Genomic DNA, 25,860 nt, shown 5'->3' on the forward strand with positions numbered 1-25,860 from the left:
CTTATGGTGGAAAAAATGGGCCTACTAATTAATATACCTGTTACTAGCCTAACATCTTTTTTTGCACACTTTATATGTGCAAAACTTTTAAAACTTGCCTAACCCTAAAAATCATACCTAGAATGGCTACCGCCTAGAATGGCATCCAAATGGTCTAGGGCAGTTTAGTCTTTACTTTTCTGTCCAGGTGATAAAACACAAAGACCAAAAGCAATGTATGGAATACAGAGTTGACACAGGTCAGGGTTTAAGAAGGTAGGTGTCCACCAGGGCAAAAAGGCATCAAACCGCAGGCGTAGTGGCTGGAGCAGGAATCCGAAAGCTCTATCTCTTATTCTCCCCTTTCTTTTTTGAGACAGGATCTTCCTATAAAGATCAGGCTCTGAGAGATCTGCCTCCGGCCTTGAGCGCTGGGATTAAAAGCGTGTGCTAATACATCCAGCCAGAGAAGGGCTCACACCCTGACTCACAAGTGCAGGGCACAGAGAACAAACTGGAAGGGGCTTGAAGCTTCTGTGTCAAAGTTCACCCCAAGTAACATCCTTCCTCCACCCAGTCTGTACCACCTGGATCTTCCCTAAAAGGGACACCAACAGTGACAAACTACCACAGGCAGAATCTAGCCATCAGCATTTTAAACCACTGGCCTCGACTTAGTACTAAACATGAAGTAAGGCAGAAACTACTCAACTGAACGCCTACGGGTTTTGGTGTAGCTGAGATGAATATCAACAGTACTGTGCCTTGGTAAGGATAAAGGCCTAGACTATAGTGAGAAAATGTGAACTGGGAATGGTATACAAAACCCATTCTAAGTCAACCTGTGTCGTAAAAAATGGGAAAAGAATATTAGTTACGTGGCTTTATATGACAATCTCAAAATTCTTAGGGAACCACAAAAGACTTTTCCTCTGAAAAAGGAGAAAGTTAGAGGCATCACACTTTCTGATTTTAAGTAACCAAAATTGTATGGGCTAACCAGATAACTCAGTAGGTAAAAGCACTTGCTACCAAAACCTGACCACAGGAGTTTAACCCTCAAGACACACATGGTGGGAGAGAGCAGATGGAGGAAGCTGTCCTCTGACCTCCACATCTGTGCCACAGCTCAGGTGCACATCTACTCACACACACACATTACATACTTTTTTAAATGGAAAAAAAAGGAGACAGAAAGGGTGGAGGGAGCATAGTAAATGGAGTCTAGAAATAAACTAAAAAATATGGTCAACTAATGTTTACGAAGGATGAAAAAAGACACAAAAGAGAAATAAGTCTCTTTAGTAAACCGTGCTAGCAAATTTGGATTTGTTTATTTAAAAAAATGAAGCTTGCCTGGCAAGATGGCTCAGTGGGTGAAAGCACGTGCTTCCCAAGCCTGACGACCTGAGTTCCATTTCTGGAACCCTGGTGTAAAAGTCCTAGGAGGAGGGAACGGGCTCCACTAAACTCCTTTGACCTCCACATGTGAACCATGGCCTGTGCATGCTCCTACATACATGCTCCCACTCACATGCTTGGGCACACACATCTTCACACAAGTGCACATACCGCATACCATTCACCCACCCAACAAAACCAGTGTGAGTAAGATGTTTTTATCGTCAAAACACTAAGCATAAAAGAAATGTGTAGGGCTGGAGAGATGGCTCAGTGGTTAAGAGTGCCGCCTGCTCTTCCAAAGGTCCTGAGTTCAATTCCCAGCAACTACATGGTTGCTCATAACCATCTGTAATGTGATATGTGGCTTGCAGGAGTACATGCAAGCAGAGCACTGTATACATAATAAAAAAGAAAGAAAGAAAGAAAGAAATGTGTACAATAAGGTGTAGGCTGGGGTGCGTCTTAGTGGTGGAGAGCCTGCTAGCATGAACCTTGGATCTGCTCTTTAGTGTCACAGAGAGTAGGCAAGGCTGTAACTGCAACGTTGCTGGGGTGAGCTCCATACAGCCTCCTCTCAAAAATTAACAACGAAACTAGACAAATGAGTCAAAGACAACTACATCTGGCCTTTGAAAATTGGGTAATGGCAGAAAACAAGCCGAAAAGCATTTACTAATAAAAACTACTGGCTGGGCATGCTGAAGGCCTATGACCGTGTCCTTGGGAGGCTAAGGTAGGAGGACTTTCGGTTTGAGGCAGTGCAGGCTACTTGAGACCCTACTTCAAAAACAGTGTGCTCCTGGGCTGTGGGTGGGAAGAGGTGCGGTGTTTCAGACTAGGACTGTTACTAGCATCGTTCCCACCAGGCCCCATTTGAACCTAGCAATGGTAGGGAGAGTAATAAAGTTGCCTTTGCAAGTACACTGTTTTAAAAAGTGCTCTCGAGAACAGAGAACTGGGGAGGGCCAGGGCCACAGGAAACCAAGGTTCCAAGGTAAGCAACAAACCAGTAAGACCGGACAACTAGCAGGGAAACTGAGTAATTACAAAGCCATGGTGAGCCTTGATAAGCTTCTAGCTTATCGTGGGTGGCCTGAAAGGGTGTGAGCACTGGCATAAAACTGTAAGACTGAGAAAGACTGGATGTTAGGGAAGCTGGTTATCTAGGGACCTACAGATCAATGTGCCGCCTTCCACAGAAAAAGGACAGAAACAGACATGACAATCTTGCTGTGTAAAAGCTAGAGCAAATTCATAAACTGCCTAAAGTTTGAATGTGTTCCCCAATCTCTTCCAAAGGCAGTTTTCCTAGCTTAAGGTATTTATGTATAACCTTTGACCAGTGGCTAATCAGTAGTGTAGATTAGATGACCCAGGGGTGACCCCCAGGAGGCCAGGATTAAAACCTCTTGAAGAAAAACCAAAAATTCTGCTCGGAGAAACAGCCATTTCACACTAGAGACTCACAGGCAAATCCCTGAAGTAAATAATGAATAGAAACACCAGGCATATCATGTTTCTCAGTCAAGTTGTCTTCAAAATATATTTGTTTGCTTGTCCATAGATCGGCAATGCTCGTGATTTTAATCAGTTTCTGCAATGAGCTGTACGCACTGCAGACTCATAACGGCCAAAGTATAAACATAAGTGACTGTTGGGGCAGTGGCCCACACCTTTAGTCCCAGCACTTGGGAGGCAGGTGAATCTCTGAGTTCAAGGCCAGCCTGGTCTACAGAGTAAATTCCAGGACAGCCACAGAGGGCTACACAGAGAAACCCTGTCTCAAAAAACAAACAGGGGCTGGAGAGATGGCTCAGTGGTTAAGAGCGCCACCTGCTCTTCCAGAGGTCCTGAGTTCAATTCCCAGCAACCACATGGTGGCTTATAACCATCTGTAATGAGATCTGTTGTCCTCTTCCGGTGAGCAGGTGTACAAGCAAGCAGAACACTGTATATGTAATAAATAAATCTTTAAAAAAAAACAAACAAAAAAACAAAACCCCAAATAAACAAAAAATAAGTGCTCCTGGGTGGGAAGTGAGCTCACTAGTAGAGTGACTTACTAAGACACATGAGTCCTCAGCTCTAAGATACCACCCCAAGGTCCAGAACACCTGTGGGGAATAAAGAGGCAAAGGGAGAGACAGAGCTGTGGAACACTGCATACTGGCATTAATGGGCCTGTTTTCAGCAGGCATGATCATCAACTTGTACAAGGCTGCATTCACCAAGATGGATGGAAAGGAAGGAGGTGATGAGGTCCCTGCATTCTCTGAGGACTTACAGATGGTTAACAATTGCTGGCAGATAGGGAAGGTTCATTCCTCCCCAAGGATCCTAAGGTAGCTGATTAACGAGTGCTGGGGAAGGCAGACATTATTCAGTGGGTAGCCAATGGTATGTTGTCCATGTTCCTGTAAAGAACTCCTTAGTGTGCCAGGTGGTGGTGGTGCACTCCTTTAATCCCAGCACTTGGGAGGCAGCAACAGGCGGACAAGCCTCTGTGAGTTCAAGGCCAGCCTGGTCTACAGAGTGAGTTCCAGGACAGCCAGAGCTACACAGAAAAACCCTGTTTCAAAAAACGAGAGAGAGGCACAGAAAGAGAGAGAGATCGAGAGAGGAGGGAACAGGGTGTGACGCCTGGAGTTTAGCACAGAGGGACAAGTAACTAAAAGCAGACTGGAAGTCAGTGAAGTCAGGGAGTTCTAGTGTCCCCTGGTTCCGTCATTAAGAGCCATCTTGTACATCTCAGAGGCCACAATCACTTATGATCAAATAAATACAAACTGAGCAAGCCAGATTCAATCTAACATCCCAATTTAAGTGACTGTTAGGGGTTGGAGAGATGGCTCAGAGGCTAAGAGCAGAGGCTGCTCTTCTGGGGAACCTGGGTTCAATTCCCAGCATTCACACAGGAGCTCACGGCCATCCGTACCTCCAGTCTCAGTGGACCTAACTCCCTCTTCTGGCCTCTGCAGGCACTGCGTCCACATGGTGCACAGACATGCATTAAGGCAAACACTAATACACATAAAATATTATAAATACCCTCTGGCAAATTCAAATGATTGCTGGGTGCTGTATTAGGAAAACTCTAGAGCATGGAAGCCCAAAGAACATACTAAGTAAGTCACTGAAGAACTAACTGTGCTCACAACTGATCTAAAGCCCCCGACCCGCTCGTTTTTAGCCAGGGTCTCTCTACATAGCCCGGCAGTCCTGGAACTCCTTATGTAGAGCAGACGTAAACCAAAAGATGGACGCCAACTACAGAGCTCCCTGTCTCCACCAAGTGCTGGGAGTGCAAGTGTGTGCCACTGACATGACATGGACACTGAAAAAACAAACTTAAGATGAGTGTGGTAGTACATGCCTTTAATCACAGCATCTGGAAAGTAGAGGCAAGCAGATCTGAATTTGGGGCCAGCCTGGTCTACAGAACAAGTTAAAGGACAGCCAAGGCTACATAAAGAAACCCTATCTTGAAAAAACTCACCTCTCTGTATGTACATATGAGGAGTGAGCCGGACAACTTATTGGAGTTGGCCGTCTCTTTTTAGCTGTAAGTGGGTTCTAGAGACTGACCCCAGATGGCCGGTCAGTCTTGCAGCATCAGGGGAAGAGCCTTCTTTACACTCAGCCTTCACATGGCCCTATGAGAACAGCACTCTTATTTATTGTAAGGTCTACCTGAAGTTCAGGAAAACTGTGGAATTACGTATTTATTATATAAAAAAAAGCTTATTTTGTACTTTGATACTTAGGCCCACATGTTACAAAAGGACTTTTCTTCTAATGCATGCAAAAAACATGACATGACTGAGTCTAAAACCATGCTTAGAATTTTGGTGGTTCAAAGGCCTGACAATCAAGTTTGAAATCATGTCAAAGTTAAATTTTAATTAAAAAATATTTTGCCGGGTGTGGTGGTGCATGCCTTTAATCCCAGCACTCGGGAGGCAGAGGCAGAGGCAGGGGGATCGCTGTGAGTTTGAGGCTATGCTGGTCTACAAAGTGAGTTCAGGACAGCCAAGGCTACACAGAGAAACCCTGTCTCGAAAAATTAAAAAAATTAAACAAAAACAAAAAACCCACAAAACATTAAAATATCCAGTACCTTAATATTCAAAAGTTTACACATGTCCTTTCTCAGAGATCAACTTCCTCTTAAGGGACAAAAACCTTCATCAACAAAGATTAAACCCCTATAAATATTGTGTTTGTGTGTGTGCGTTGGGAAAACAAATGGAGGGCTGGGGAGATGGTTCAGTAGGTCGTCAAGAGTTTGCATATCCTGCAAATACAAGAAACTGAGTATGCATACCCAGAAAAGGCTAGTGTGGTGCACACTTGTAATCTCAGTACCCAAAGGCTGAAACAGAATCTCAGGGACTTGTGACCAGCCAGTCTAACCAAGTTATGAGCCTCAGGTTCAATGAAAGGACCCTGTCTCAAAAAATAGGGGGAAGGGGGCTGGAGAGATGGCTCAGAGGTTAAGAGCACTGTTTGTTCTTCCAAAGGTCCTGAGTTCAATTCCTAGAGGTGGCTCACAACCATGTATAACGAGATCTAGTGTCCTCTTCCGGCATGCGGGCAGAATACTGTATAAATAATAAATCTTAAAAAAAAAATAGGGAAAAAGCCATACAAGACACCTGATGCTGACCTGTGGTATTAATCGGTCACACACTGGCATGTGTATCTACAGAGACAGGTGCACACATATGCACACAATCCCAACCCCCCGTAAATAAATGCTTTAAATAGCATTATATAATTCTCATTTTTCTTTTCTTTCCTAATTATTTTTAAAATAGAGGTGTCTGTCTGTTGCTTGGATTGCTCTTGGACCCAGTAGCCCGGATCAGCACCAGTCTAGTCAGGAGGACAGGCATGCCTGCAATACCTAGCTCACTTAGCAGTATAACTCTTGACTTGGATAGCTTAAGCGGTTTGTTTTGGGGAAATTTTCACGTTTTCCTTTTATAACCATTTACTGACTATCATCAAGATGGACATGCAGCTTCTTTTCTTTCTGGTAGGTGTGCATAACAAGTATGTATGTATAGACACGTATGCTTACTGTGTGGCCAAGCCGCAAAGCCAGCGGCTGACACTAGGTGTCTTCTTCAGCCACTTAAATGTTTAAAATTATATTGTTTTATGTGTATGAGTATTTTGTATGTTTGTGTGTATGTATGTATGTTTGTGTGTGTGTATGTATGTATGTATGTGTGTGTATACTGTTGTGTGCTGGGGGAGACCAGAAGAGTGAATCAGATACCTTACAACTGGAATCATAGTTATAAGGCACCAGATTGGTGCTGAGAGTCAACCCCAGGTCACTGAAGAGCGGCCAGTGCTCGTAACTACGGAGCCATCTCTCCAGCCCCCTCAGTCATTATCCCACCTTATTACTTAAAGCAGGGTCTTTTCACTGAATCCGAGGCTCATCATTTTACTAAGTGCCCAGTGAGCCCACGGGCACTGCCTGCCTGTCTCCCAGTGCTGGAGTCACCCAGCTTTTCAGTGGGTGCTGGAGATCAGAACTTAGGTCCTTATGTCTGCACAGCAAGAACTTTATCCACTGAGCCATCTGTAGATGAAGTTGTCTGTCTAACAGTCTGGCTGTCCTGGAAGCAGGCTACAAGGTAAACTGGAACTCTGTGGGGTCAAGTCAAGGCCACCACACCCAGTATTCTTTAATCTATTTTGTTTTGTTTTTTTCCTTTATATGTAGTGTTAATGTATTTTTATATCGTGTGTGTAGATGCCTCTGGAGGCCAGGAGGGCACTGGATCCCTTGGAGCAGGCAATCCAAGCAGTAAGCCCCGACATGAGTGCTAGGAGCTGAACTCTGGCCCTCTGGAAGAGCAGCAAGTGCTCTTAACTGCCCAATACTCAACTTTTTTTTTGGCTTGTTTTGGCAGACTGAGTTCTGATGTGCTAGGCAAGTGCTCTATCACTGGGCTATACCCTCAACCCAAGGCGGAAATAAGCATCCAGACAGGGCCTCATGTGTCCCAGACTGGCCTCAGAGTTACTATACAGCAGAAGGCTTGAACGTTTGCAGATACTAGGGACAACTGCATGCAGGACTGCAACTGAGATACCTCTCCAGCCCCAAAGGAACTTATCATCTTGTTCTGTTGTGATTACAGACGTGGCCTGGTTTATGTGTCACAAGAGATCAAACACAGAATCTTGTACATTGTATCTACTGAAGCCCATCTCCAGCCTTCCAAGGAGAAGTACTTTTAGATCCCTTGGCCAAATATTTTGGCATACTAGAAGGAAAGGGACAGAAGCCAGAGGTGTTAGACAGGTGGGAGAGAAGTACCATAAAGCTCTGACATTACAACCAAGGTTCAGGTTGAGGGTCAGGCCGCTCAGTCCTCACTCACTCTCTACACAAGGAACACAAAGCACTTTCTGTTGGGAACCATCCCTGGGCCAGAGGCACGACCCTTGCTATCAGCCTTCTGTTGCTCACAGAACAACTCTACAAGAAACTTGGTACCTTCAGACAACCTGAGTTTACTATCTTTAAAGAAGCAGTTACAAAACCAGTCTCTGAACTTCCTCTGGACAATCCAGGGGGAAATCTGTTTTACCTTTGACCCTTCTCTAGCCTGGCTGTATCTCTTAGCCTTCAGATCAGCAATTTCATCACTTCAACCTCTGCCACTCACTACGTCTTCTCTCCTTCTGTGACTCTTGCTTCCCTGTTAAACTTGTAAAGGCCCTTGTAATTACACTGGGCCCTATCTGTATAATTCAGAACAATCTCCTTATCTCAAGATTTTTAAGAACCAGGAACATGGCTCAATGGGTAACACTGATATCCATCCAATTCCCAGAACTCACATAAAAAACAATCACTCAAATGAAACAGATATAGTGTAACACATTACAATGCCAGAAATCCTATAGTTGGAGAGAAAGTAGACAGAGGCAGGAGAATTGCCTGTAGGTTCACAGACCAGCTATCCCAGAATGCATACATATCAGCAGAGAAACAAGAGAGACCTGCCACCCACTCACCAAAGTGCAAGGTGAAAAGCAACTCACAAAGCTGGCCTGACTGTCGCATGCATATCCCCTAACACACGCATGCACACTTCACTATGTCACATCTGCAAATTCCGTTTTCTCGTCTCATGTGTGGAAACACATTCAGTCCTGTGTGCTACTCACACATCAGCATCTTTGGAGAACCATCACTCTGCCAATTGTCATCACCAAGGTCACAGCTGCCACGACCACAGAAGTTGGAACTAACACTCACTGTGAAGGAGATACATTTAGTCACAAACATTCTCAAGTCCCCTCCATGAAAAGGACTTCAACAGAACAAGAAGCAATTCTAATAATTGGCAAGTAGGACCAAATGGAATTAAACACTGTAAGGCATTTCTATTTTATGTGAACTGTGTGTTTTATCTGCATGTATGCCTGTGCACCACGTGTGCACCTGCAGCCTATGGGGGCCAGAAGGCGTGCATGAGATCCTCTGTAAGTAGCCAAGTGGGAAGTGAACCTGGTCCCCTACAGGTGCAGCAAGTGCTCTTAAGCACTGAGCCTCCTCTCTAACCCTTAAAGGATAAGGTGCTGGCCTAGTGTATTTGAGGCCTTAGAGTCAATCTCCAATACCACAAATAAATAGCTTCTCGCCAGCTAAGTAATCAATCACCACCATGAAAAGACAGCCTACAGAACGGAAGAAAATATATGCCAACTAATGGTTTCCCTTGGATTTAATATGTAAAAATAAATTCTAATTCCTTTTTCATTTTGCTGCGCATGGTGGTGCGTGCCTAACATTCAGGAAGCAGAGGCAGGTGGATCTCTGAGTCTGAGACCAGATTGGTATACAGGGTGAGTCCAGGACAGTCAAGGGCTACACAGAGACTGTCTCAAAAACTAAAAGCAAACAACAAAACAGAAATTGCTTTATAATTTGTAAGCAATTTTAAAGAGCTTACAATTTGTATGCTCTTTTGTGAGAGCTATGTACAAGTTACAGAATCATCCTTGATTTTAGGGGAAAAAAAAACTTTAAAATTCTCCAGGAACAAGGTATACAAGGGTTTTTATTTTACGGCTTTGGATTAACAAAACAAAAACCAATGAGAAAAAAATAACCACTCAACCATAAAGGTAAAGCTGAATGAGCGAGCCACTAAATGGGGAGAGGTGCTGGTTTCACAGAACATCAGCTTTCCCTCAGACCACCATCTTCAATGAATGCCAACCAAAAGGGAACAGTAGCCATTTAGTTAAATGTCCATTTTATGTCCAATAGAAAAATGGGGGAGGGTGGCTAGAGAGATGGCTCAGTGGTTAAGAACACTATCTGCTCTCCCAGAGGTACTGAGTTCAATTCCCAGAAACCACATGGTGGCTCATAACCATCTATAATGTGATCTGATGCCCTCTTCTGGTGTGCAGGTGTACAGGCAGGCAGAGAACTATATACATAATAATGAAAAATAAATGTTAAAAAGACAAATGGGGAAGGGAAGATGAAAGAGAGTTTTTCTGTAGTAAGGATGATGGGAGCCAAACTGCAATTTCTAGGTGACAAAGCTCTGGAGAAGTCGGGTTCCCCTCACCTGTCTGCCTCTGGAGCACATCAGCTCTACCTTCAGCCTCCACGCCCAGCCACGCAGGTCTGCCTGGTTCTCTAACTAACTTGCCCATCAAACTGGAATCCAATCTGTCTCATTCACAGCAGGCTTTCGTCAGTTCACTAACAGTGCGTGCCTCTCAATCTTAAAAAGCACCACAGAACCATCTGGACACACACACACACACCATTACTATAATCCTCGCTCTCAGCTTGGACACTTTCCTTCTGTTTCCGTCACCCACAACAAGCACCAGTGCCCCTATGTGAAGCTTCACAAAAGACCAACCGTGCACACAGAAGAGCCTGCAAGGCGGCAGCAGGAGCCACAAGAAGCAGATGCAGTGGGCACATGTTCTATGTTCCCTCCCTTCACCCTGCATAGGAACTCCAATAATTGAACATCAAAGCCCAAACCAACCATCAAGAAATGGAAAAGGAGGTTCCCAAAGAAAGAAATACAAATGGGCAATGAAAAGAGTTCACCATCCTTAGCCATCAGGAGGGTACATAAAGTGCTCTTTGAGGGCTCAGCAGGTAATGGCACTTGCCTTCAAACCTGACAACCTGACTTCAATCTCCAGGACCAAATGGTGAAAGAGAACAGACTCCCGTAAGCTATCCTCTGAAACCCACAGGGAACCATGGCATGCGTGCACCAATGCCTCATACACAAAACCAAAACTGTGGTACTTAAACAAAATGGAATGTTATTCAGCTGGAAAGAATGAAACTATGGCACTGCAAGAAAATAGTAAATGGAAATGGAATTATGTTAAGTGGGATTCAGAAAGGTCTAAGGGAGAGAAGCAAACAAGAGGGTGATAGGCTTTATGGGTTGAGGCACAAAGGCAGACTCTTTAAAGGGAAGGGATCAGGGAGGAGGGGGAGGAGGAGGAGCCAAAAGAGGGTAAAGAATTGTTTCACACAGTAACAAAGGCTTCTGGGGAATCAAGTGATCAGAATCCACTACTAGTATCCTATGACCCAGATAGGTCTATAAACAAAGACGCTGGCAGGGAAGGACAGAAAACATAGGTGCTCCCTCTACTGGCCTATCTTCTGCACTCCTGGCCAGACTGGGGTTCTCACTACATACTATGCACATTTTCACCAAGTTGGAACCTAACTAACCTCTTTCCCTCTGCCCACCTCCAGTCTATACACTGAAATATGCGTTAATTTGTCTTTCCTCAAAATCAAGTTTTCTAACTTGGAAAATTACCTATGGTTTTTCCATCGTTATTAGGGCCTGCCATTTTTGTTTAGTGTATTAATGACAACTACTTCAGAAACTTTTTAACCCCGTCAAGGTCACATGTGTATTCCTCGCTGAGACAGCACAGTGCACACTAAGAAAATCCCTAGTTAGTTAGGTACCAAACGTGCCTTGCTGCAGCACTCACTGAAACGACCACCGCCCAGAGCTCATCTACCCAGCTGAGTCTTTCTAGGGGGACTCAAAAGCTCTCCACATGACATGAATGTGAGGGTGGAAGGACAGCTATAGCCTCTAATTTAAATCCCAGTTTCACCACTAATAGCTGTGACCTTCAGCAAGCCAATGCCCTGAACCTTCATTGAATCAGGTGCCGGGCACAGTGTGGTATGGAGCCGTGGTGGGCATGACAGTCTTTGTCCATTAGGAGCTTCTAGTGTAAGACACAGGAACCACAGAAAACCAAACATGACACAGGGCAGCTAAGGCACACAGCAAGTGACACTAGTCTAGTGTGGCAGGATCAGCAAAAAGGGGCATTAAAGCTGAGCGCTATGAGCCGGGCGTGGTGGCGCACGCCTTTAATCCCAGCACTCGGGAGGCAGAGGCAGGCGGATCGCTGAGTTCGAGGCTAGCCTGGTCTACAGAGTGAGTCCAGGATGGCCAAGGCTACACAGAGAAACCCTGTCTCGAAAAACCAAAAAAAAAAAAAAAAAAAAAAAAAAAAAGCTGAGCGCTATTGGATAAGTTGTGATTGTCAGATGAGGCTGCTGAAGAAAACTGTTCTGCAACAGTCCACTTTCTAGATGCAAGCACACAGGGGCAGAGGCATTAAGTAGGGCAGAGAAAAGCCACTGGGCAACGGGTGCACACCTCTCATTCCAGCACTAGGGCGGCAAAGGCAGGCGGGTCTCTGTGGGTTAGGAGCCAGCCTGGTCTATACAGTGGAATTCTGTTTCAAAACATGACAGGCACAGTGGCGAGGCTGCAGGAGAAGCAAAATTCAAGCTTGACTGTGCTATCAAGTGAGACACTGACTCAAAAATACAGAAAGGGAGGCTGGGGAAATAGTAAAGTGTCTGCTGTGCTAGGAGCAGACTGGACCCTGGAACACAGGTGAAAGATGACAGAGTAAACGCTCTAATCCCGGTGCTGGGACAGGCTGGGACAGGCTGGGACAGGCTGGGACAGGCTGGGAGGCCAGCCTCAGGGAATCAGGCTCTAGGCACAAGTAAAGCAAACTACCTTGTCTCAAAAAACACAGTGGCTGGCTGGATGTGCACACCTGTAATCCCTGCACTTGTAGACAGAGGCAAGAGGATCTCTGTGAGCTCAAATTCAGCAAGTTCCAGGCTAGCCATGGCTACACAGAAGGATCCTACCTCACAAAAACAAACAAAAAACCACACAAGATCTACAGCTCCTGAGAAACAACACCCACCCCAGGTGGACCTCTGGCTCCATGTCCATGTCTGCATGCATGCACGTGTGTGTCCTCTCCCCCCCCCCCCCCCCCCCGCCCTCTCTCTCTGATCCCCCACCCCAAAGGCAACAACAACAGAGAGAGACTGGAGAGATGAAAAGCAACAGGTAACAAACAGGTCTCAGCCTTTGCATCTGTGAGCTAGGCTTTCTTCTCTGCTTGGCTTATCAGAGGTTGGCTTCTATAATAAGGATCAAGTGAGAAATCCCTCCACTTCGTAGCTTTAAACTACCACTCTCCTTCAGGCCACCTCTCCACAGCACAGGATCTGATCTTTCAGCTGTTTCTAGGCACATCTCACCCACTGATGGCAACTTCTTCACCTCAAGTATGCCAAACATCTGAACACACCAAAATTAGGGTGTCGATATAACAAGTTTAATGTATTTTTTAAAATTTAAAAAAAGTGCACCCCATCCTTAGGTTATAACCACAGCAGCTCTTGGGCATTAGGCAAGCTCCTCTGGTTAGGAGACAAGTTTTGTGCCTTTGTTTCTCAATCTTTAAGCTGAATAATATAGATTTGATTTCTAATTAGCCAATATAAAACAACTGGGCTCCTTTTTAACTGCCACTGCCTTTATCACATTCTCTGAGGCTGGTGTTAAGTTAGTCTCTTCTGATGGAGATGCCAGACAAGTCAATTGCAGGCCTGGGGAGATGCACAGTGGTTAAGAGCACTTGCTGCTCTTGTAGCTGACCCAGGCTCAGTTCCTAACACCCACATGGTGGTTTACAACTCCAGTTCTAGGAGATCCCGTGGTCTCTTCTGGCCTCTGTGGGCACTACCAGGCATGTACATGGCACTCATACATAAAAGTACATCTAAAAGGTCACTAGCAACTAATTTCAAATGCAAATTTGAAGGTGGCACACCCCTTCAATCCCAGCACTCAGGAGGCAGAGCTTGAGGCCAGCTAAGACTACATAGAAAGACCCTGTCTGGCTAGGTGGTGGTGGCGCATGCCTTTAGTCCCAGCACTGGGAGGCAGAGGCAGGCAGATCGCTGTGAGTTTGAGGCCAGCTTGGTCTACAAAGCGAGTCTAAGGCAGCCAATGTTACACAGAGAAACCCTGTCTCCAAAAAAACAAAAACAAAACCCAAACAAACAAAAGATGCTGTCTCATAAAGGAAAACCAACAAGCCGATCCATAGCTAACCAACTGAGGAAGAGAGCTGCGCAGACTGGGCGGCTACCTGCTAGCATCAAGACACCTGATGTGGACTCAGGAGCTTAGCACTTGTTACTCTTTCAGAGATCTGGGTTCAATTCCCAGCACTCACACAGTGCCTTACAAACGCCTTAGAGTTCCAGAAAATCTACCATCTCATGACCTCTGAAGGCACCGGCATGAATGTGGAGCAGACATTCATACAAATAAATTTATGTATTTTTAGTGACCTGAGTTTCAGTTGGGCATAGTAGCACATGCCTTCAATCCCAGCACTTATAGAAGAGAGGCAGGTGGACCTCTCTGAGCTAAAATGCTATTCTGACCAGGCATCTTGCTGCAGGCCTACCGTAGAGCACCTCAGAAATGAAGGGTCAGGATGTAAAAGCCATCTCCAGGTACATTGTGAGTTCTAGGCCAACCCTGCCTCAGAAATCAGAATAAATACTATTTTGACCCTTTAATAAAATAGTTTCAAGTTCTTTTTTGTGGGGGAGGGGGGTCTCTCTGTGTAGCCTTGGCTGCCCTGACCTCGCTTTCTACACCAGGCTGGTCTTGAACTCACAGCGATCTGCCTGCCTCTGCCTCTCAGTGCTGGGATTAAAGACATGTGCCACGATGCCTGGCTGATACTTTCAAGTCTTAAATATTGATTTCCAAATTCAGTATCAGAGAACTGACCCCAAAGAAAAACAAGCTGTACATCTTCAGAATGGTGAATGCGATCAAGCCACTACTTGACGCAGGGCCTCTCATGGAGCCCTGGCCGCTGCTCACGTGGCTGCCCCAGGTTCCATAGACCAGGCTGGCCTCGGCCTCCAAGTGCTGGGGAAAGCGTGTTAGAAAGGCTCTGCTACTTCTACCAAGCACCTCCCTTGCTAAACCGACGCTGCTATTAGGCTTTACACTTGAATGTAAGTTTCAAATGGCTCTTTGGTTCAGTATTTTTAAAAAACGGCCTCTTTTTATGTCAGACTTGCCTCAATGAAGGTATACTTCCATGGCAAGTAGTCTTTTTAGTAAGGAAATCCATTTTAGTAAGTCACCTGCAAGTTAACATGCAGGCGCACACAGGTAGTTGCCTGCCAACTTCTCATTTAGAAGATATTGATATTTAAGAAGGGCCAGGCTTTGAGTGACAGTATTGGGTGCCAGTCACTGTATTATCCAGTCCTGGGAGGTAGTTCCAAGAATCCATTTCTTGTTTTTGCTTTTTGGGTTTTGTTGTTGTTGTTGTTGTTGTCGTTGTTGTTTGTTGACTCTGTTTTTTAGTAATTAAACTTTATTATACAACCCAACTAGTTTATACAAGAAGGAAAAAGGTTAAAGGGACAAAAGAGTGAACCTTCCGGTAGCCGGTCCACGGGACGGGTCCTTAGGTGTCTCTCTGGCCTGTGTGCTGGTCCAGCTGGTCCGCTGCCCCCGCACGCTCTCTCTGCAGCCGACTTTGTTGTTCTCTCTTCCCCAACTGTCTGAGTCATGTGGGAAGGACCGGCTCCTTCTCCCTCCCGGTGAGGGTCCATTAGAAAGACAATAGTCCAGGTGGGGTTCCCAGGTCTGCTTCTTGAATTCTAGACCCAGGATGGCTCCACTCAGTCTGTCACAAGGTATTCATGGGGTGCCCCAAAGGTAAAACCCCGCCAAGACTGCTCCTACCTGTGACAAAGCTTAATCTTTTCCACAGTTGGTGTGTGTGTGTGTTTGTTTTAACCTCATTCTGCCAGGAAATGGCAGAATGGTTATTCTTTTTTAAAATATTTTTATTTAATTTTTAAATTTATGTGCATTGGTGTGAGGGTGTCAACTGCCATGTGGGTGCTGGGAATTGAACCCGGGACCTTTGGAAGAGCAGACAGTGCTCTTAACCACTGAGCCAACTCTTCAGCCCAGAATGGTTATTCTTTAAACCCAATGCTAGCTCAAACCTCAAGAATCTCAATTATCACCAGGTACAAGAGTAGATTTGAGGGTAACTGAAAATCCCCAGACAATGTATTCACACAAACTTCATAAGCAGTGGCTCAGTTTCCTCTTCAGCCTTCTCTTTAATGCCAAATAACGTGGACCCTGAGCTTTCCCAGACCTTTAATCATGCATGGTGCTCTCTGCCCTGCCTACCCATTACAGCAATTTAAAAAAACATTAACCCTGTGCCAATTATTTTCAGAAGCCGAGACACACTAATCAAGTGATCCTAATAGTCTTAAACACTATTCTCAACCGAGGAAAGATAAAGCAGATTGGGAAACTTGTATTCTAAAGTGCCACCATCCAGATAAAATTACCCAGTGAATTGGAGCAATTTCAATCAGACCCTGTAAAATTCAAGTTTTCTCAAGACTAGAATTAGAGAGCAACTGTAAGATAGTTTAAGGGCCCAAACTCTGAAAAATAAAATGGCTTACTATATGACAAATTCAACAGCAAAAGGCAAGTAGTAGAACTAAGGAGACTATCAACAGTTTAGACCAGTAATAAATAATATTACATAATGAGAAATGTGTTCATCTCATGGCTATTCTACCTTTTTTTCCCCTCCATCCCGGAACTATTAGACCAAACTCACGCTCACAGAGATCGGCCTGCCTCTGCCACTCAAGTACTGAGAGTGAAGGCATGTGCTTATTCTATCTTTTTTTGGGGAGGGGGGGGTTGAGACAGGGTTTCTCTGTGTAGCCTTGACTGTCCTGGACTCGCTCTGTAGACCAGGCTGGCCTCGAACTCACAGCGATCCTCCTGCCTCTGCCTCCCAAGTGCTGGGATTAAAGGTGTGCGCCACCGCGCCCGGCTCCATTCATTCTATCTTAATACAAATCATGATTATGCTCAAAAATCATATGCTACTTAAAAAAAAAAAAACAAAGCCTAATGTCTTATTACATGTCTTGAGTTTTCAGTCACTACATTACATACTAAGAGAAACTCCATCAGCATTTTCTAAGCATTAAAACCTCAATTATGTTTTTATTATTGGGCACCAGTATTTCTGACTGTAACAGTCATTAACACACCACCAACTGGCTTATAATAAAAATAAACCAAAGGAGGTATACAATTTATTTAATTAGCTCACTATCACTCTTAAATGGCCAGGCCATTAATAATTATATGCAAATGTCATATCCACTATTTGGTAACAAGGTCTCATGTATTTTTGGAAAGAAAACATGACACTCGATGCATTTAACAATGTACTTAGCAAGATAAGCAGTAAGCTATAAAGTGGAGGAAGTGTAGGCGGATCCAACTCAACTGTGCGATAGGAAGCACTAGCTATGGAAGTTTAGAAACAGGAATACCAAGTTTCATGCTGGCACAACGAAAAAAACATGCTGGTGAATGAAGGCAAAAGAGGAAGTTCTTAGTAGCAGGCCATATAGATAGTAAAGACAAAAGTCATCCCCTTTAAAGTTGTATGTGTGTCTGTGTGCCTGTCTGTGTGAAGTGCCGAAGGAGACCAGAAGGGGGCGCTGGCTCCCCTGGAGCTGGAGCTACAGTGCTGTGACCAATCTGATGTGTATGCTGGGAATTTAGCTGAAATCCTCTGCAAGAGCGGTAGGTGCTCTTAACCACTGAGCCGACGCTCCAGTCCCTAAAAGCGTGCCCCTTTAAAACAAGCTTGTGAGGCCGGGCGTGGTGGCGCACGCCTTTAATCCCAGCACTCGGGAGGCAAAGGCAGGCGGATCGCTGTGAGTTCGAGGCCAGCCTGGTCTACAAAGGGAGTACAGGGACAGCCAAGGCTACACAGAGAAACCCTGTCTCAAAAAACAAGACCAAAAAAAAAAAAAAAAAAAAAAAAAAAAAACCCAAAAAAAAATAAATAAAACAAGCTTGTGTAAGATGTATTTCCCCCAGATGTGCTGGAGCCTGAATTCTGCAGTTTTCAGAGAACAAGATACTAATCTGACTCATGTTTTACACATCCAGAGGGTTTAAAGAGTACCTTAAAACATCAAACTATTACGCTTAATTTCTTAAAAGTTTGATGATTTGACAGACACAGAAACACACGGCTTTAATCTCAGCAAGCCAGGCCAGCCTGGTCTACATAGGAAGTTCAGGGCCGGCCACGGCCTTACCTATGAGATTCTATCTCAAAAAGAAAAAGAAAACAAAAATTTTGGTGATTAGCTTTTTTCCAGGTCATTACTTACATAAGGAACCTTCTTTTAAATGTATAAGTTTCACAACCTAAGTATATGTAGCACTGCTGAGCCACACAACTTAAAAATGACTAGGATGGCAAATTTTGTTTACCACACAAAAAGTGTCTATGTTATTGAGAAATTTCTTCACATAAGCTGTAACAGTAACAGTAATCTTAAATTGTTATGATTCATCTAGGGCCAAAATTATCTTATGGTTATTTTTAATAATTTAGTTTTTAGTAATGAAGTAATAAAAAAAATTCCAAATGTGGACAAAATCTTTAATCCTAAACTACAGAGTGTTTTCAGTTAGCATCTTTCAAATAATCTAAAGTACTTACTGCCAAAAAATACTAGTTATGAAAGTCTAAGTGTATGTTTCTACTTCAGCTGATTCCTTCATCCAGTTGAAGTGAAAATCTAGAAACTAAGAGAGCAAGATATTTAAATGAGTAGCCCCCACCCACCTTCCTGGGCAGTTGTTACTTTGGATACTGAGGTGGGTAACATTCCTCACACCTAGGCCTTCAGCAGGGCGACAGCCAAGAAGGCTAAGGTCCCTATCATTGCTAAGGTTTGGTTCAGCCCTACCAAAAATCTGCCGTGCTTTTGTGAACTCCAAGTTCTGCTCAGAAGTGTGCGGCCCAGGTTAGTCTTGTAGCTTGAGAAAGGCCTGGAAAGACATGCTAAGCTTGGCTTGGCCACGTCTTGGTAAGCGTCCAGGAATGAGAGAGAGAGAGAGAGACAGAGAGAGAGACAGAGAGAGAGAGAGAGAGAGAGAGAGAGAGAGACAGAGAGAGAGAGAGACAGAGAGAGAGAGAGAGAGACTGGGAGGGAGGGCTTCAACTTTGCACAACCCTGTTTTCCTCAGTCACACCTAGCTCCCTTTTCGGAGAACAGTGTTCTCGAAAGATCTACCCCTACAACTCAAATGTCATGCCCAGATCAGCTGCTGGGGAGGCAAGCAGAGATCAGCCCACGCCCTCTTCTTCCAGCACCTTCCACAGGAGCCAGCGGGTTGGTCCCCCATACAAACCGTCCAAGGAGGGGAGACCCTGGCTGGCGCCTCCGCCCGCAGACAAGCTTGCCCAGGGCGTCTGCAGGGGAGGCTGGCCAGGGGGCAGCCGCTCGCTGACACCTCGGGGGTCCGGCGGGGGCGAGCGGGCGCGAAGCCAGGGTAGCGGGAGAGGGGCGGGCGCCTCACCTTGACCCTGATCTCGTAGGTGGTGAAGCGGCCCCGGCCGACCCCGACGGTCTGCGGGTTGCTCACATCGATCTCGAGGAAGTTGCTGGGCGGCCCGTAGGCGTCATTCAGGTTCTGCGGCTTGGTGATCAGCCGCCGGGTGTCCGCTACGGTCTCTGCCATTTCGCTGTGGCCGCGCCAGCCGCGGGCTCTCTGCACCGTCTCCGCCTTCCGCTAACGCCGCCGCCACCGCCGCCGCCGCCGCCGCCCGCCGCGGGGACTCCCGGCTCGCGCGCAGCGGACGGAGGCGAACGAGCACGTAGGGCGGGCGGGCCTCCCGAAGCTCCGCGCGAAGCTCCGCCCCCAGGTTTGCTCGGGCTTCCGCCCTTTGACCAGGGAGAAGCGGCTGATCGGCCTGAACGCCGCGCCCCGGTACGCAGGCCCCGCGGCGGCCCCGGAGGGACACTGCGGGGTGGGGCTGAGGCGCAGCGGTGTCACGGGACTGAAGGGACCAGAGATCTGGGGGGGGGACTACAACAACCACAATGCCTCGGGAGAGCGCGCCGCCGCCGAGTGACGCGCAGGCGCGAGGGGGGGGGCGCTGGGGAGGGGGGCGTGAGCTTCCGGTTTTTCTGAGTCAGCCTCTGCTGGGAGGGACCCCGGAAACGATTTTAGCTGTCTGGCACTTTGAAGGCAGTTGTTGGAACAGCAGGAAGGAGAAAAAACTGCCTATGCTGTAAGATAGCCAAGCCCAGTCAGCCCAGTGCCTCACTGTGATCCCTGGAAAGTCACTTCTGGAAACCTTTAACAAACGTCTCAAATGAATCAGTGCACATCTGTTATCCTGACGTTTGGGAAATGGAGACCGGAGTATTAGGAGTTAGAAACCAACCTGGGATATACGAGACCCTGTCTCAAAAAACAAGAGAGATGGTTATGTAGCTCGGTAGGTTGATTGCCTGGGATTCATAAAATACTAACTTCAAGTCCAAGAAGGACACAAATCCTGTCGTAAGGTGATACTAGCACTCAGGTAGTGGAGACCTGAGGATGAGAAGTTTCAAGGTCATCCTGTTCTACAATGCTGCTTCAAAGCAGTAAGATAAGGGAGTGGGAAAAAAATCTTTAATTTATATACATTTATATATATATATATATATATATATATATATATATATATATATATATATATATAGTTTTGTTTTTCGAGACAGGGTTTCTCTGTGTAACCTTGGCTGTCCTGGACTCGCTTTGTAGACCAGGCTGGCCTCGAACTCACAGTGATCCGCCTGCCTCTGCCTCCCGAGTGCTGGGATTAAAGGCGTGCGCCACCAAGCCCGGGTTGGAGTGGAAAATTTGAAGCCTGATATGTCCAAACTAAGGTCAAACTGTGCCTAGTCCCTGAAACAAAATAATAGTGGACAGAGCTGAAAGCCCCCGCAGGAACACTGGATATGCTGCCGCTCTTGTTTCCCACAAATCCTGGTGAGCTTGTTTTGTTTTAAGTGGTAAGTGTGTTTGTGTTACACTTGGAATGCAACTTAGATAACCTTTGTACAAAATGGGGGGAAAGGACCACAGGAGGACTCTAGAGAGGCGGGAAAGGGAAACGGAGATAGGGAAGTGCTGAGAACTCAGGTGGCAGGAGTCACTGCATTGTGTTGTCATCCATGACACCTGAACCACGAGGTCTCATAGGTTCCCTAGGGAGCCTTCAGGCCAGCCTGCAAACCCAGCACTGTGGCACAGTCATAAAAGTTAGCAAGTTCCAAAGATAGCAGTGTATTTCCAGAGTACAGGAGACTACAGATCTGAAAGGGACAAACTGAAGAGTTTTAGAGACATGGTTCCCTGATTTAAGACTGCTTGCTGTACAAGCGTGGGGACCTGACTTTGAACCCCAGTACTCAGGCAACAAACAAGGCTTGCCAGCAACTACAACACTGTTGGGAGTGGGGGGAGGGGTAAGAGAACCTCTGGGGTTTGATGGCTCTCAGTCTGGTGAGCAGGGTGGGGAACGACAAAACAAGGAGCTCCAGTCTCAGGGAGAGGCCACACCTCAAAGAAATAAGCAAGAGTGGTAGAAGACATTGATGTTGGTTTCTGCACAGCATGCCTAAATACACCACGCTCAAGGTGACGGGGGAGGGGCGGACAAGAAGGAGGAGGAAGGAGAGGGAGGAAGGGAGGGAGGATAATTTAGATTACAGTGGCTGGATTAAAGTAACAGGTTTTTGGTTTGGTTTGGTTTTTGGTGTAGATGAATTCCTAGTTATAATAAAGATGGAAAAAATTTAAGGAAACAAACAAACAAAAAAGAAAATAATAAATTGTATTCAGAACAATGACCAAAATAACCAAATCTCAAGACTCAGTGGGAAAGGCAAACTTCACTGCCAGCCTGGGGGACATACCAAATTTATAGGTTTACATGAGACCTTTGCCTCAAAAACATGAATTCAAGCTTTAATTGTAATAAAAAAAAGAAAGAAAGAAAGAAAGGTAGGGTCGGAGCTGCAGCTTAGCTGGTAAAATGGCTGCCTAGCGTGCAGTGGGGCCCTGGGTTGATCCCAGCAGCACATTAATGGCTGTGATGGCAAATGGCTGTAGTCCTAGCACTCACTGGAGGAAGGAGAATCAGGAGTTCAAGGCCAGCTTGAGCACCTGAGACATTGTCTAGAAATAGTAGATGCTGGCTGTGAAGACATAGGCCTATATTTCAAAAAGCCAGAAGACTGAGGGATATCATTTCATTGGAGACCATCTTGAGATAAATATTAAAACCCTGTCTCAGAGACAGACAGACACACACACACACACAGAGAGAGAGAGAGAGAGAGAGAGAGAGAGAGAGAGAGAGAGAGAGAGAGAGTTGAAAAGCTGTAGAACCCCCAAGAGAAGAATATGTATGTTAAACAATCTGGGAAACAACTGCATTAGTTACTCTGATTTTTGCTGTGACAAAATATCACCACGAAAAGAGGAGAAAAGGATTTATCTTGCTTGGCTCATGGTTTAAGAGCATACAGTCCTTCACCATAAGAAGACCTGGCAGAGTTTATGGTGGGACTCCTCACAGCTAGAAAGACTGGGAAGCAGAGCGGTATATGCTGCTATTCCTTTTTCACTATCTGCCCTGGCCCTCATCCGTGGCATGATGCTACTGGCACTGAGAGTGGGTCTTTAGTTTTAATGTCTTGGGAAGTACCCTCACAGACTCATAAAGTGGTGTACGTCCTTAAGTGATTCCATACCCAGTCATGTAAGTGCGTACCTTTCTAAATAAAAAAATATACAGCAGAAAGTATCCTAATCAAAAGGGGGGGGGGGTGGAGGGAAGCCAGGTGCAGTGGCACACGCCTTTAATCCCAACACCCAGGAGGCAGAGGCAGGTGGATCTCAGTGAGTACAAGGCCAGCCTGGTCTAAGTAAGTTACAGGACAGCCAGGGCTACTCAGTGAGACCCTATTTCAAAAGAGAAAAGTCCCTGCTTATTATTATTTTGTGTAGCCGCTTAAGACAGGAAATTCAAATAGTCAAAAAGCATAAAGTATACCCAAATATTTTAATCAAATACATGCATCTGGCAATGTCCTGTACCACCACACCCAGTTTATAATTTTCATCTTTTTTTTTTCTTTCTTTCTTTTTTTTTGGTTTTTCAAGACAGGGTTTCTCTGTGTAGCCTTGGCTGTCCTGGACTTGCTTTGTAGACCAAGCTGGCCCCAAACTCACAGTAATCCGCCTGCCTCTGCCTCCCAAGCACTGAGATTAAAGGCGTGCGCCACCATGCCCAGCTTCAACTGCTTTCTTGTAATTGATTAGAATGTCACTTCTCCAAAACTCCGAGGGAAACAAAAGCAAGTAACTGGACCTCCAGGGAGTCAGGATCTGGAACTGTAGCACACTTCAGAAGACTTAGGGTGGCAAAGACCACTCTAGTCTCTTCTAGACAATTTACCGGCTCAAAGCACCTTAGTCCTCACACTCTGACCTCTCTCCAGGCTGATGGGCATTCCTGAAGAAAATTCCATGCCAAACAGCACCTTAGCAAATCCATGCTTTCCAACTTCATTTGAGACTTCAGTACACTCCAGAAATCTCTTCTTTTTACCTTCTTACATTGGTGCTTCCTCAGTCCTCACAGGTAACCTCAATTCTTCATGTACATTCAGAAGTTTAAAAAAAAAAAAAAAGGCTGAGCCGGGTGTGGTGGTGCACACCTTAAATCCCAGCACTCGGGAGACAGAGGAAGGCAAATAGCTGTGAGTTCGAGGCCAGCCTGGTCTACAAAACAAGTCCAGGACAGCCAAGGCTACATAGATAAACCCTGTCTTGAAAATCCAAAAACCAAACAAAAAAAAAAAAAGCTGGGTATGAAGGCCCAGAGCTGTGATGCCTGCACTCAGAAGGCAGAGGCAGGAAGATCAGGAGTTCAAGGTCATCCTCATGTGCATAAGGAGTTAGAGGTTAGCCCAGACTGCTAAGACTATTAAACCCTGTCTCAAAACAAACAAACAGAGCCATCAAGATGGCCCAGCACATCCAATGCTTGTTCTGCAAGCCCTGATGACCTGAGTTGCAGACACAGAACCCTTGGGAAGGTGGGAGGAGAGAACCATCTCCACAAAGTTGCCCTCTGATCTCAGCATGCCTGTTCTGGCACACGTACACCTGCATACACATCACACATGTAGTAACAATAATAAAATTTAAAAGTGAAAATCTGAAGGCCCGCACATCCCTATTTACAGCATCAGAAGTTTTTCCCAGAGCTTTTCAGACTATGACACCATCTTGGGCCATGTGAGTCTTTTGAGAATCTGGGCTTTTTTTTTTTTTTTTTTTTTTTTTTTTCCTTACCACGGTATTACAGAAATGATAAGAACTGTGCTTTGTACAAAAGCAAAGTATCGTGATATAGGCTGGGCTTAAACCTGCTCTTTGCTGACAGATATATGTGGTGATTTAGCCTGTCTTAGGGTCGCCATTGCTATGACGAAAAGGTATGATTGGCTTAAAGGCCAAGTCAGGAACCAAAGCAGAGACTGTGGAGGAATGCTGTTTACGCTTGCTCCCCATGGCTTGTTCAGCCTGCTTTCTTTTCTTAAAAATATTTAAGTCTGATGAGAGGCATTTTCTCAATTGAAGTTCTTTTTTCTGATAACTTTAGCTTGTGTCACATTGACAACAAAACTACCTAGGATGCAATCTTTTCACTTGTGTAATGCTACCTTGAATAGCCTTGAGTGTGGTGCATGGTGCATATTGGGTATGTTTGTAGGATGAATTTGTGTAGATGAAGTTACTGAGCCAGAAGACATGTACATTTATGAGCCACCATGTGGTTGCTGGGAATTGAGTTCCGGACCTCTGGAAGAGCAACCAGTGCTCTAACCACTGAGCCATCTCTCCAGTCCCGACGTGCATTTATAATTGAGAGATCCTGTAGAATCTAAATTCTCCCTCCTTTTCTTTCTTCTGTTTCTTCTTCTTCTTCTTCTTCTTCTTCTTCTTCTTCTTCTTCTTCTTCTTCTTCTTCTTCTTCTTCTTCTTCTTCTTCTTCTTCTTCTTCTTCTTCTTCTGGTTTGGTTGGTTGCTTTTTTCCAAGACAGGGTTTCTCTGTTTAGCCTTGGCTGTCCTGGACTTGCTTTGTAGACCAAGCTATCCTCCAATTCACAGCAATCCGACAGCCTTTGCCTTCCTGAGTGCTGGGATTACAGGCATATCCTGCTTCCCTCTTTCTAAAGTTGACGTTTGGTTTTCTTTTTGTTGTTCTTGTTTTTAAACAGATATTTGCCTGCTTCTGACTCCCAAATGCTGGAATTAATGGAGTGCACCACACCACTGCCCAGCTGTTTAAATTTTTTAAATTAACTTTAACTTCATCAATCTAATGTTCTGTCTGGATGTATTTCTGTGCACCATGTGTGTGTCTGCTTCTAAAGAGGTCAAAAGTGGGTGTTGTCTCTCCTTGAACTGGAGTCATTGTACTGGGAACCAAACCCTGGTCCTCTGAAAGAGCAACCAGTACCCATGAGCCATCTCTCTAGTTCTTGACATTTGATTTAACAATGCACAGAAGTGCACCTTTGTCTATAGCTTCACAAACAGTGTATTATCAATTTTTAAAATCTTTACTAGTCTGGCTGGGTGGTGGTGGCGGCGGCGGCGGCGCACGCCTTTAATTCCAGCACTTGAGAGGCAGAGGCAGGCAGATCTCTAAATTCAAAACCAGCCTTGTCTACAAAATGAATTCCAAGACAGCCAGGGCTCCACAATTCTGTCTTGGGGGGAAAAAGAGTGGGTATGAATGCTCATCTCTACTAAGAAATGCTAATGATCCCAGCACTCAGGAGGCAGAGGCAGGAGGATCACTGTGAGTTCCAGGCCAGCCTTGTCTACAAAGTGAGTCCAGGACAGCCAAGACTACACAGAGAAACCCTGTCTCGGAAAAAAAAAAAAAAACAACTTTACTAGTCTGAATGGTACTGTGATTTGATTTTTTCCCTTATTTTGTATCTCTGTAATATCTTTTCATATTTTATGAATCATTCATATCTCCCTCTTTCTGTCGTGACCTATTCAAATCTTTTGCCTATTTTTAAATTAAGGGTTGCGTTTCCTTTTTTTTTTTTTTTTT

General features: G+C 45.3%; 1 protein-coding gene across 1 annotated transcript in view; it reads right to left on the bottom strand.

Moving 5' to 3' along the window:
* Nucleotides 1-19,474, bottom strand: part of Snx3 (sorting nexin 3) — a 35,625-nt gene extending 16,151 nt beyond the window's left edge. Inside the window, exon 1 of the mRNA XM_051164148.1 lies at nucleotides 19,239-19,474. Within this exon, the coding sequence (XP_051020105.1) occupies nucleotides 19,239-19,400 (162 nt within the window). The 5' untranslated portion in view covers nucleotides 19,401-19,474. The remainder of the gene's footprint in view (nucleotides 1-19,238) is intronic.
* Nucleotides 19,475-25,860: the final 6,386 nt, after the last annotated feature.

This window comes from Acomys russatus, chromosome 21, assembly GCF_903995435.1.
Source record: "Acomys russatus chromosome 21, mAcoRus1.1, whole genome shotgun sequence".
Taxonomy (NCBI): Eukaryota; Metazoa; Chordata; class Mammalia; order Rodentia; family Muridae; genus Acomys; species Acomys russatus.